Source organism: Eremomyces bilateralis (assembly GCF_010015585.1).
Source record: "Eremomyces bilateralis CBS 781.70 unplaced genomic scaffold P152scaffold_36, whole genome shotgun sequence".
NCBI classification, from domain to species: domain Eukaryota; kingdom Fungi; phylum Ascomycota; class Dothideomycetes; order Eremomycetales; family Eremomycetaceae; genus Eremomyces; species Eremomyces bilateralis.
In genome coordinates, this window is record NW_022985102.1 from 44,472 (window position 1) to 54,135 (window position 9,664).

At 54.9% G+C, this 9,664-nt stretch overlaps 4 protein-coding genes across 4 annotated transcripts in view; 2 read left to right on the forward strand and 2 right to left on the reverse strand.

The window, feature by feature from the left end:
- Positions 1–353: 353 nt before the first annotated feature.
- Positions 354–2,433, reverse strand: P152DRAFT_462539 (uncharacterized protein). The gene has a single exon (XM_033680374.1). The coding sequence runs from the start codon at positions 2,068–2,070 to the stop codon at positions 427–429; it is 1,644 nt and encodes a 547-aa protein (XP_033530038.1). The 5' UTR covers positions 2,071–2,433; the 3' UTR covers positions 354–426.
- A 402-nt stretch (positions 2,434–2,835) lies between these two features.
- On the forward strand, positions 2,836–3,662 carry P152DRAFT_462540 (uncharacterized protein). The gene is made up of 3 exons (XM_033680375.1): positions 2,836–2,928; positions 3,005–3,062; positions 3,166–3,662. Exons 1-3 carry the CDS (start codon positions 2,891–2,893, stop codon positions 3,334–3,336), a joined length of 267 nt encoding a protein of 88 aa, XP_033530039.1. The 5' UTR covers positions 2,836–2,890; the 3' UTR covers positions 3,337–3,662.
- An 807-nt stretch (positions 3,663–4,469) lies between these two features.
- On the reverse strand, positions 4,470–6,615 carry P152DRAFT_477322 (heat shock protein 70; the record flags this gene model as incomplete). The annotated part of the gene is made up of 3 exons (XM_033681572.1): positions 4,470–6,286; positions 6,340–6,535; positions 6,589–6,615. The coding sequence occupies 3 exons, from the start codon at positions 6,613–6,615 to the stop codon at positions 4,470–4,472; spliced, it is 2,040 nt and encodes a 679-aa protein (XP_033530040.1).
- A 1,047-nt stretch (positions 6,616–7,662) lies between these two features.
- The window catches only part of P152DRAFT_452872 (uncharacterized protein), a gene marked incomplete at both ends in the record, with an annotated part of 2,561 nt that continues 559 nt past the window's right edge, over positions 7,663–9,664 (forward strand). The window contains 2 exons of the mRNA XM_033678321.1: positions 7,663–7,682; positions 7,864–9,617. Coding sequence (XP_033530041.1) covers positions 7,663–7,682; positions 7,864–9,617 — 1,774 coding nt within the window. The remainder of the gene's footprint in view (positions 7,683–7,863; positions 9,618–9,664) is intronic.

Below are 9,664 nucleotides of genomic sequence, written 5' to 3' on the forward strand. Positions count from 1 at the left end.
CACAGGATAAAAAATGCAAGAGAATACTTGTGGACCAGAACCAACGATTTGCAGATATCGATCAAATTTTTGAGGCTATAGAAAAGGCGACAAAGGAGACCACAAAGCAGGCTGAACGGGCAAACGGCCGAAAAAGGCGCATCCAAAACCCATCCACAATGCTCAAGAGGCGGAAAAATTCCTGCGGCTACTTTTAAGTCCCTACTTTACGAGTTTCAACTTTAACCTGGGGAAAAGTATATGTAGAGCATTGCAATGACAAATCTCTCTACTTCTACGTTGCCGAATTGGATTGAGGTATGGCCGGCAAGGGGGCTGGCCGGCAACTTCATTTTCATAGACATTCCAATATTGTTCTGAATGTGTATAAGATGCAATGCTAGGTACGCGCTAATTCTACGAATGCTATGATCGACCAGATTCCTCTTACACCGCCAATCCGCTACTCCAAATGCTCTTCCCAGAATGCCAATACACCCCCAACCCGTCGTAAAGCCACCACGGATCTCCCTTGACTCCAAATCCGAGAAGTCTCAACGGTGTTACTGGCAGTGGTTCTAAAATCACATATGCACACCTCGCATAATCTTGGCCTATAGTCGGCCCTCCCACAACCGTCAACCAAATGGCGAACCAAGCCGCGTTGGCCACATGTCGCAGGCGTGGGGAAATATACTTCCTCAACCCCGTCTTCCAGGTCGCCCACCACACGCATTGCTCTAGAATGATCCCGACGGGCTGCATTACGAAGAACGCCATCACACCGCCGCGCCGCAGATCCGAATCCCCTATTGCGGAGTGCCCGGACACGGAATGCAAGGCCCCGTTCATCCCAAACACGATGAACGCCAGCAGGAGCTTCCCAATTGTCGACCGCTCCACGATCCCGAGGCATTCCAGGATCTTTCGTCCGCACAGGGTGGGCGTGGCGCGGAGGTATTGATGCCAATGCATGCCCCAAAAGCCCACGAGTCCCATCTCGAGCGCATGGCGAAAGGGGAGGTTGGTCGACGGGTGCAGCCAGTATTCCCCGTTGACGTTCAGGACGGAGTGGAAGGCGGGGATGAAGGAAAGACCGAGGAAGATGCACGTGGACAAGTTGTAGAGCAGGCGGACGGACCTATAGATGTAGTGCAAAGCGAGGGCGACGCGGATGAAGGTGTTGAGGCGGCTGAAGGAGAGGAGGAAGGCGGGGAAAATGCGCTGGACGTAGGCGGGAAGAGGGGCGGAGGGGTAGCCCCAGAAATAGGGGTCGTGGATCATGAGGGTCCGGAGGAGGTCCACCCAGAGGAAGGAGACGAGGAAATCGACCGCGTTGTGGCGGAAGGATTTGGAATGGCCTTCGGCGAGGTATAGGTCGATTTCGGAGGAGGAGGGCACATGGGGAGGAATTTCGGTGCCGGTGGCGTCGGCGTCGAGTTGGTCTTGAACGAATGGAGGTCGAGGGAGGATTCCGTAGGGCTTCCAGTTCCAGGCAACGCCACGGAGGTTGCAGATTAAATCCATGACCCAACCCAGGCGGTTCGAGAAGTTCCCTTGCGGATAGCCCTCCCATTTGTAGACGAACTCGCGCCGCCGCTCATCCGTGCTCCGCTCTGCGCACTGGCTTCTAACATCGACTCGCCGCACCCTCTTGAAATCTCTCTGCACGTCGCTGCACAGCAACAGCGCTCCGCTCCAGGCCACGAAGAAAGCTTCAAACAGCCCATGAAAGACGAATATCTGATCGCTTCTTGTTCGAAGAATCAGGAAGAGGCAGTGGGCGGAGAGGGCGACCCAGAGCGACAGACGAGCGGGGAGCGAGCGTAACGCGGGGAACCGGTCGTGTGGGACGAGGTAGTAGAGGATGAGAACGATCCATTGCAGAGCGCCCAACGGAATCACGAAGCGGAGGTATTTTCCGGAGGCGAAGTCGGCTTCATAGTGGGTACGGTAGTAGGCACGGAGGTCGTAGTAAGTCGAAGGGATCTCTGGCGGAGGGGGAGTCATAGTCCTCCCATGTATGTCGAGTGCGTCTAGAAATAGTGAGGAAATGGTTATCAGGGATATTTGAAGGGATGGAGATGGCATTGAGAATCGCCATGTTGACGAGAAGAGATGGATATCAATCTCCGGTCCATTGTGCCTACTATTCTCGGAAAAGCCGCGGATTCCCGTTCTAGCTGTAGAATATAACCTGAAGGCACATCTGATAATGATGTCCTGTTGGCTGTCTCCGTCGTCGAAGTTCGGTTCACGTGATGTATTCCTCAGCACCACCCTACTCAGCAGGGCACAAGATATGGGTTGTTTTACCGTTAAGTAGCCAGGTACTTGCTTCAACGGTAAGATTTTTCTTGAACAGTCTTCTAACGGTTGTTGAACGGTTGTTGAACGGTTGGTTAACTGTTCATGGACGGTCTTGCTGTTTTCGACCGTTGTTGAAGGAAGGAACGGCTGTATAATGAGTGCAAGAAACGGGGCCTGCGTCCTGCTGATTATCTCAGTTGGGACTCAGACGGGATCTGCAAGATGGTTGTGGCGGTGCAGGCATATTTCGGATGCCTGCACCGCCACACTATAGTCACGTGCAGCATCTGAAGATACCGTCTGAGCTTGCTGAGATAACCTGCTGACTACATGTTCGGTGATGTTCCGTAGCTGCGCACAAATATTGGCCTCGTTGCCTCAGGCTTTCTCCCCTTCCTGCCGCCTACGGAATTGCACCACCGCAATCCCATCATCCGCACCAGAAGACCTCATTACCTTCGGACTGCATCGTCGCAACAACCACTCCATCAACCCTCAATCTTGCCAACCCGCCCTTCAACCAGCTCCATTGCCCTCCCAAGACCTCGACCGAGCCAATCCTACCCACCACCCACCGCCGCAAGGCCACAACACCAGCAACATGAAGCCCGTCGTATCCGCCATGAATGCATGGACATGGTTCGTCATCCCCATTCCAACTCCAACTCCATATCGATATGGCGATACCTCCCAGTCGCTAACGTCTTACGTGTAGCATCGTTGTTTCCGTCTTCGCCATCGTCATCCTCTCCGTCATCGGTGCCTTGTTCAGCGTATGTCCTCCCTCACCCCCCCGTTCCCGACCATCCACTCCTCCCGCCCGATCCGCCTCCTTCCTCCCCCTTCATACCCACCACCAACTAACCCCCCTCCTAGTCCAACTCCCGCTCCATGATGGGCTCCGAAGAAGACCCCCCCAATCACGCCGCCGTCGCCACCACCGTCTTCGGCGCCGTCGCCGTCTACGGCCTGTTCCTCGTCTTCTGCGCTTCGCAGGCCCTGCTGCATTACCGCGAGAGCCGACGGGGGGCCATTTCGTTGCAGTGAGATGGCGGGATGAGCGGTTATTGGAGGATGAGCGTATTATAGCACAGTATGCCTATTTTCGAAGGAGGTTGGGCTCGTTAGATGGTATTGCGTCGCGAAAGGCGGATGGGATATCAAATCGGTTTGGGATTAGATGGCGTTTGTGGGGTTATGGACCGGTGGGCATATTATCTGGGGTACGGAATGAGTGATTCATGGTTCTAGACGCTGTATATACCAGATATTGAAACTCCAGGGTTGGCATTGGCGCTCCGCGTACATCACGAATGTAATCTGCAACATCTGGAGTAGACCAAATTGATACTGCAACCTACCTTGAAGTCGTCAAAAACTCCTGATCATGACCTTTGTGGATAGATGGGAGATAGATGGGAATACCCACGTGTGCTCCTTGTGCTTAGGTATATGGATGATTAGTTGCGAACGACCATCAACTTCCATCCAATGGAGCCAGTTTTAGAGCGTCACAAATCACAATAGCTCATTCAACAATAGCATCTGCTGATTCAGAGAGGAGATTTGTCGCCTTATATTCATCATCCAAACATCTATTGTACATGCAGTCGAGACACATCCACCTCCACACGCAAAGCCTCTCCGTTTCTCCTCTCCACTCTTCATCCATCCTTTCATCCCGTCACCATTGTGCCTTCCGTTTCGACGACCCACAAAACCCGTGGGTGACAAATGCTTTTTCCCGGCCACCGTTTTCCATGTTCCTTTGGTGCTGGGGATGGGACGCTGAGTCAGACCCACCAGCGAAACAAAACGCCTGCCGGATAGTCCGAAGCCAAGGAAAGGAAGGGGAATGTTGCTGGTGTTGCTGCGATGAGGAGTATGGGGTTCGGTTCAGATGGGTCTCGAAAGTGAGAACCCAAGAGGTGATATAAGACGAAAGAAATCTAGTAAGAACAAGAGTGAAGAAAACCTGGACGCAGCACATCCAGGAGGGTCGGTAAAAGACAATTACAGAAGGTGAGGCATTAAGAAATACCATGAGGGGAAGTGAATAGAACAGGGAAGAAAGATAGTGAGGGGTATCCCCAAAGCAGCAAAAAGCAATTCAGAGGCCGAAAACTTTGTCACCACATCATCCAGGAAGGGTGTTCCTCTCCACTTTATTTAAACGCCTCTCACGGCTTCTTCTCCTCACCGCCGGGTTGCTGCTGCTCGCCAGCCTGCTCCTGCTGTCCCTGCTGTCCCTCCTGTCCCTGCTCAGCCTTGGCGCGGTGCATCTTATCGAAGAGCGTCAAGCTGGCGGTCTGGAGCTCATCGGTCTTCTCCTTGAGCTCTTGGGCGGTGGTGGTGCCCTCGCCGGCCTGGCTCTTGGTGACAAACTCACGCAGCGACGCGATCTTCTCCTTGATCTGCTCGGCCTCCTCCTTGTCGAGGCGGTCCTCGAACTCCTTGAGCGCCTTCTCGGTGTCATTCAGCACGGAGTCAGCGCGGTTGGCGGTCTCGATGACCGACTTGCGCTCCTTGTCTTCCTCGCCGTAGCGCTCGGCATCATCGACCATCTGCTGGATCTCCGAGTCGGAGAGACCGGAGCCGGACGCGATGGTGATGGACTGGTCCTTGTTGGTGGACTTGTCCTTGGCGTGCACGTGGACGATGGAGTCGGCGTCGATGTCGAAAGTGACCTCGATCTGCGGCACACCACGGTGCGCGGGCGGGATCCCGACGAGCTGGAAGTTGCCGAGCATTTTGTTGTCGCGGACCAGCTCACGCTCGCCCTGATAGACCTTGATCTCGACGGCGGATTGGAAATCAGCGGCGGTGGAGAAGACCTGGGATTTCTTGGTCGGGATGGTGGTGTTGCGGTTGATCAAGCGGGTGAAGACACCACCGAGAGTCTCGATACCGAGGGACAGGGGAGTGACGTCGAGGAGGAGAACGTCGGTCACGTCACCGACCAAGACGGCACCCTGGATCGCGGCACCCATGGCGACGGCCTCGTCCGGATTGACGGATTTGGCGGGGTCGCGACCGAAGATGCCCTTGACGGTCTCGGTGACCTTGGGCATACGAGTCATACCACCGACGAGGATGACTTCCTGGATCTCCTTGGCCTGGAGGCCGGCATCCTTCAAAGCCTTGCGGACCGGCTCGATGGTCTTCTCGATGAGAGGACCGACCATGCCCTCAAGCTGAGCGCGGGTCATCTTGGAGTTGATGTGCTTGGGTCCGCTGGCGTCAGCGGTGATGAAGGGCAGGTTGATGTCGGTTTGGAGGGACGATGACAGCTCGATCTTCGCCTTCTCGGCGGCTTCACGGATACGCTGGATCGCCATGCGGTCGCTCGACAGGTCGATGCCCTGCTCCTTCTTGAATTGCTGGACAATGTTGCGGACGAGGTTAATGTCGAAGTCCTCACCACCCAAGTGGGTGTCACCGTTGGTGGACTTGACCTCGAAGACACCCTTCTGAATCTCGAGAATGGAGATATCGAAGGTACCACCACCGAGATCAAAGACGGCAATGATGCGATCGCTCTCCCGTTCCAGACCATAGGCCAATGCAGCGGCAGTCGGCTCGTTCACCACACGCATGACGTTCATGCCGGAGATCTGACCGGCGTCCTTGGTGGCTTGACGTTGCTGGTCGTTGAAGTAGGCGGGCACGGTGACGACGGCGTTCTGGACCTTCTTGCCGAGATAGGCCTCGGCGGTCTCCCTCATCTTGTTCAGAACGAACCCTCCGATCTGTGACGGCGAGTACTTCTGGCTGTGGGCCTCCAACCACGCGTCACCGTTGGTGTGCTGGACGATCTTGTAGGGGACTTGGGTGATGTCGCGCTGAACCTCGGCATCGGTGAACTTGCGGCCGATGAGACGCTTGGTAGCGAAGAGGGTGTTCTCCGGGTTGACGACGGCTTGTCGTTTGGCGGCGACACCGACCAGACGCTCACCCTCCTTGGTGAAACCAACTACTGATGGGGTTGTTCGCGTGCCTAGCGACCGTTAGCAAGAGGTTCATCTCCATCGATCTCTCGATGATGCTTACCCTCAGCGTTTTCAATGATCCTCGGGGTCTTTCCCTCCATGATGGCCACGGCGGAGTTGGTGGTACCCAGGTCGATACCGATGACCGGGCCCTTAACCTTCTCGTCTCCGCCATTTGAGTAGAATCTTGAGAAAGATGTGGCGACTGGCGATCTTAATGTTGATGAGCGAGAAAGGGCCGATGCGCGCGGCAGTATCTAAGGGATGTGAGTTGCGAGATCGATTGAACGGGGTGAAGGGGGCAACTAACAGAGCGCGACATGCGTGAGGGCAACATGGTGACGGTGAGGGAGGAGCGAAAGAGGTTGAAAGGGAAGGCAGACAAAGCAGAGACAATGGCAATGAAGGAAAAGGAATTGGAGGATGAAGAAAATAGGGATGGAGATGGAGATGGAGAGAGAGATGAATAGATGGAGAGAGAGATGGAGCTTTGGAGAGCAAAAGAATTGACAATTGATGGAATCGGAACGACTGGGCCGACAGAAATTTCGAGCGGCGCCAAGACGTGAAGTGCCAAGACCGATAGAACCGGCCAGACGGGGCCAGTGCACGTGACAGAACTGACTCAGTGACTCTCAGACTCTGGGCTCATGTGGCTGGTCTCATCTTGACGCCTTGACGCCTTGACGCCTTGACGTCTTATGCCTTATTGATCATGTGACTTCCACCCATCTCATGATCTCATTGGAGGACCTTGAAATCCTGCCTTGTTGCCTTAATTGCCTTATCAGTATCACTCGTCCAGTTCAGGTCCTCTTCCTTCAGTTGATCATCAATTCATCATAATATCATTCCGTTCATATCATACAAACTCCTCCATTCTCCTGTAGCAGTCTTCCCTTCTCTGGTACATGTTATCCCTTCTCAGTCTCTTTCATGCTTCGTTCCTGAACATATATTAACTGAAATCTCCGCAAATATCTTTACTCAGCCTTACACAGGTGCCTGGTGTGACCCCAGCATTCACCATTCCACCACCCACTTGCACCACTCCACCATATGTCAACTTGCCTCTCCACTTCCCCTCCTCAATATCAATCAATATTCCTCGCAATATTCCTCACCACGCACTAATCCCTATAGCCTCCTACTTACATTAAACATTGACTCCTCTGTACATCCTTCCTATTATTTCTTTATCCGCTATTCTATCTTCCACTTACGAACCACATCCTGCCGTGCCAGCCGACCCTACATCTCCGCCTTGCTGTGACGTCGTAGCCGCTGTGCATAACTGCTCCGTGTTACAGAATCCCACTGTTCTCCATTCCCTTGTATCACCCACACGTAACATGAGTCTTGCTCGACCATTTGCATAGAGATCATGGCGGTGGATGAGTTACCGTAAATACCCAAGCCCATTACTGTCTAGCTTATTCACGGACACTGACAACAGGCAGCCACACCGTCTATCACGACACCGACGAGTTCATCTTACCCAAGAAATCCTTCTGGCCAGCCTCGATTCCGGTTGCGTAAGGGTTCCCTTCTGCGGATTGAGATGAGACCGCTTATATCGTCACAGTCACCACCAGCTGCGTCACTTCATCAGCCAGCCGGAACGAAACATCATCTACTACGCGAACAACCAAGACATCTTCGAACTCAACGTATGCGCCCGGACCCGGAAACATATCGCCACTCTCCCTTTCCAAGTCCGATGTACCGCCTCAGGTTATGGTTGGATATGTGTGGGCGGGGGTGACGAGGGTAACTGGGCGCGAATCCAACTCAATCCACCATCGGCCTCTGAGGTTGACTCATTACTTCCGCTGAACCTCGAATACCGGCAGAATGGACGACGAACACGGCCAACCCTCCCCCCTCCCCTTCCGCGAGTGACGTCAGACCAGCTCGGCGACGACATTGTAAATTCTATCTCGATACACCAGATTCAGGATGACCCCGCCGAGCCGACGGAGGTGCTTGCGGTCCTGACGAACAATGATAGGACGGTCCGCATCTTCTCCCTGACGCGAGATGCGGAACTGAACAGACTGGAGCTCCCATTTCCCGCCAACCATGCGACCATATCCCCGGATGGGCAGATGCTGGTTGCAGTGGGAGATTATCAGCAAGCATACTTCTATGAGCGGATGGATGTGCCGACGTCATCCTCCAAGGCCCCAATCTCCAGGCCAAAAAAATACGAATGGGGCATTCTCAACATCGTCCAGCTACATGTCCCGTCGCCAACCACCATCATTGGATACTTCACCACGGCTTGGTCGCCCACCGGAACACTGGTTGCGGTGGGCTCGGAGTGCGGCTACGTCAGCATCTTCGATGTGGATATTCTGAAGAAATCGGACTTGGCAGAGAATGCCCTGATCGATGTGTTTAGCGGGTCGCGTCCCGATCTGGATATTGGACCGGGCTCCATCAGGAGCATGGTCTTTGCACCGCAACCTTGGGATCTTTTAGTCTGGGCTGAGGATCGTGGCCGGGTGTGCGTACTGGATCTGCGGTCCGGATTGCGGGCGCGACAAGTGGTTCATCTCGCTTCCGATGCTCCGCTGATGCGTCGGATGGAGATTGCCGATGTTCACTCTCGTCCCGCGACCGAAAGACCCGTGAGCTGGGCGGAGGAAGCGGCAAACATTCGACGGGAGCATCAACGCCGCAATCGCGATCCTACCTTCGCCGAGGGGATTAATCAGTATGCCGAACGGATCCATGCCGTGCTCGGTAACCGGGAACGTGAAGATTTCAGTCGTGAGGAGGCGGATCGGGACTGGGATAACGCGGAACCAGACACGGCGGAAGACCTTGCCATAGCTATGGCACATCGAGCCCTTCAACGAGCCAGTATCGAAGCCCCCGAGCTACGGAATGACTCGCAGTACGATCCGACCACATCCCAGCCCAACGAGTTCCCATGGGAAGGCTACAGCACATACGACCTGCAGCGAGCGAGAGATCTTGCACGCCTGCACGGACATAACATATCCCTTACCGTCCCTGCACAGGAACCGAACCGCACCCGAAGACTCAATAACGGGGCGGAATGGAATGCCCTGCTAATACCATGGTTGCATCAAATCCGTACTCTGGACAACGACCGTCCTCAGGACCGATTAGGAGACGACGATGACTCGACGCGACGCATGCGTCTCGCGCTTGCCGCCTTCCGGGCCCGCGCAGGACTTGACGACGACGACCACCCCTCCGACCCCACCACATCCACCGCCGCCCCCTCCTCCTCTGGCACCACCACCCTCACCCCTACCTCGGACGCCACCCGCTCCCAAGACCACGCGTGGCGGCTCATCGAGAACGGTCTCCGCAGCCTCATCGCCAGCCGCGATCCCGCCTCCCACGTCGCC

Bases quoted from the DNA above. Each gene is read 5' to 3' on its own strand.
- P152DRAFT_462540 (XM_033680375.1), top strand. From the start codon at position 2,891: ATGAAGCCCGTCGTATCCGCCATGAATGCATGGACATG. The intron at 2,929-3,004 runs GTTCGTCATCCC...TCTTACGTGTAG, and splicing joins GCCATGAATGCATGGACATG to CATCGTTGTTTCCGTCTTCG. The intron at 3,063-3,165 runs GTATGTCCTCCC...CCCCCCTCCTAG, and splicing joins TCATCGGTGCCTTGTTCAGC to TCCAACTCCCGCTCCATGAT.
- P152DRAFT_462539 (XM_033680374.1), bottom strand. From the start codon at position 2,070: ATGCCATCTCCATCCCTTCAAATATCCCTGATAACCATTTCCTCACTA.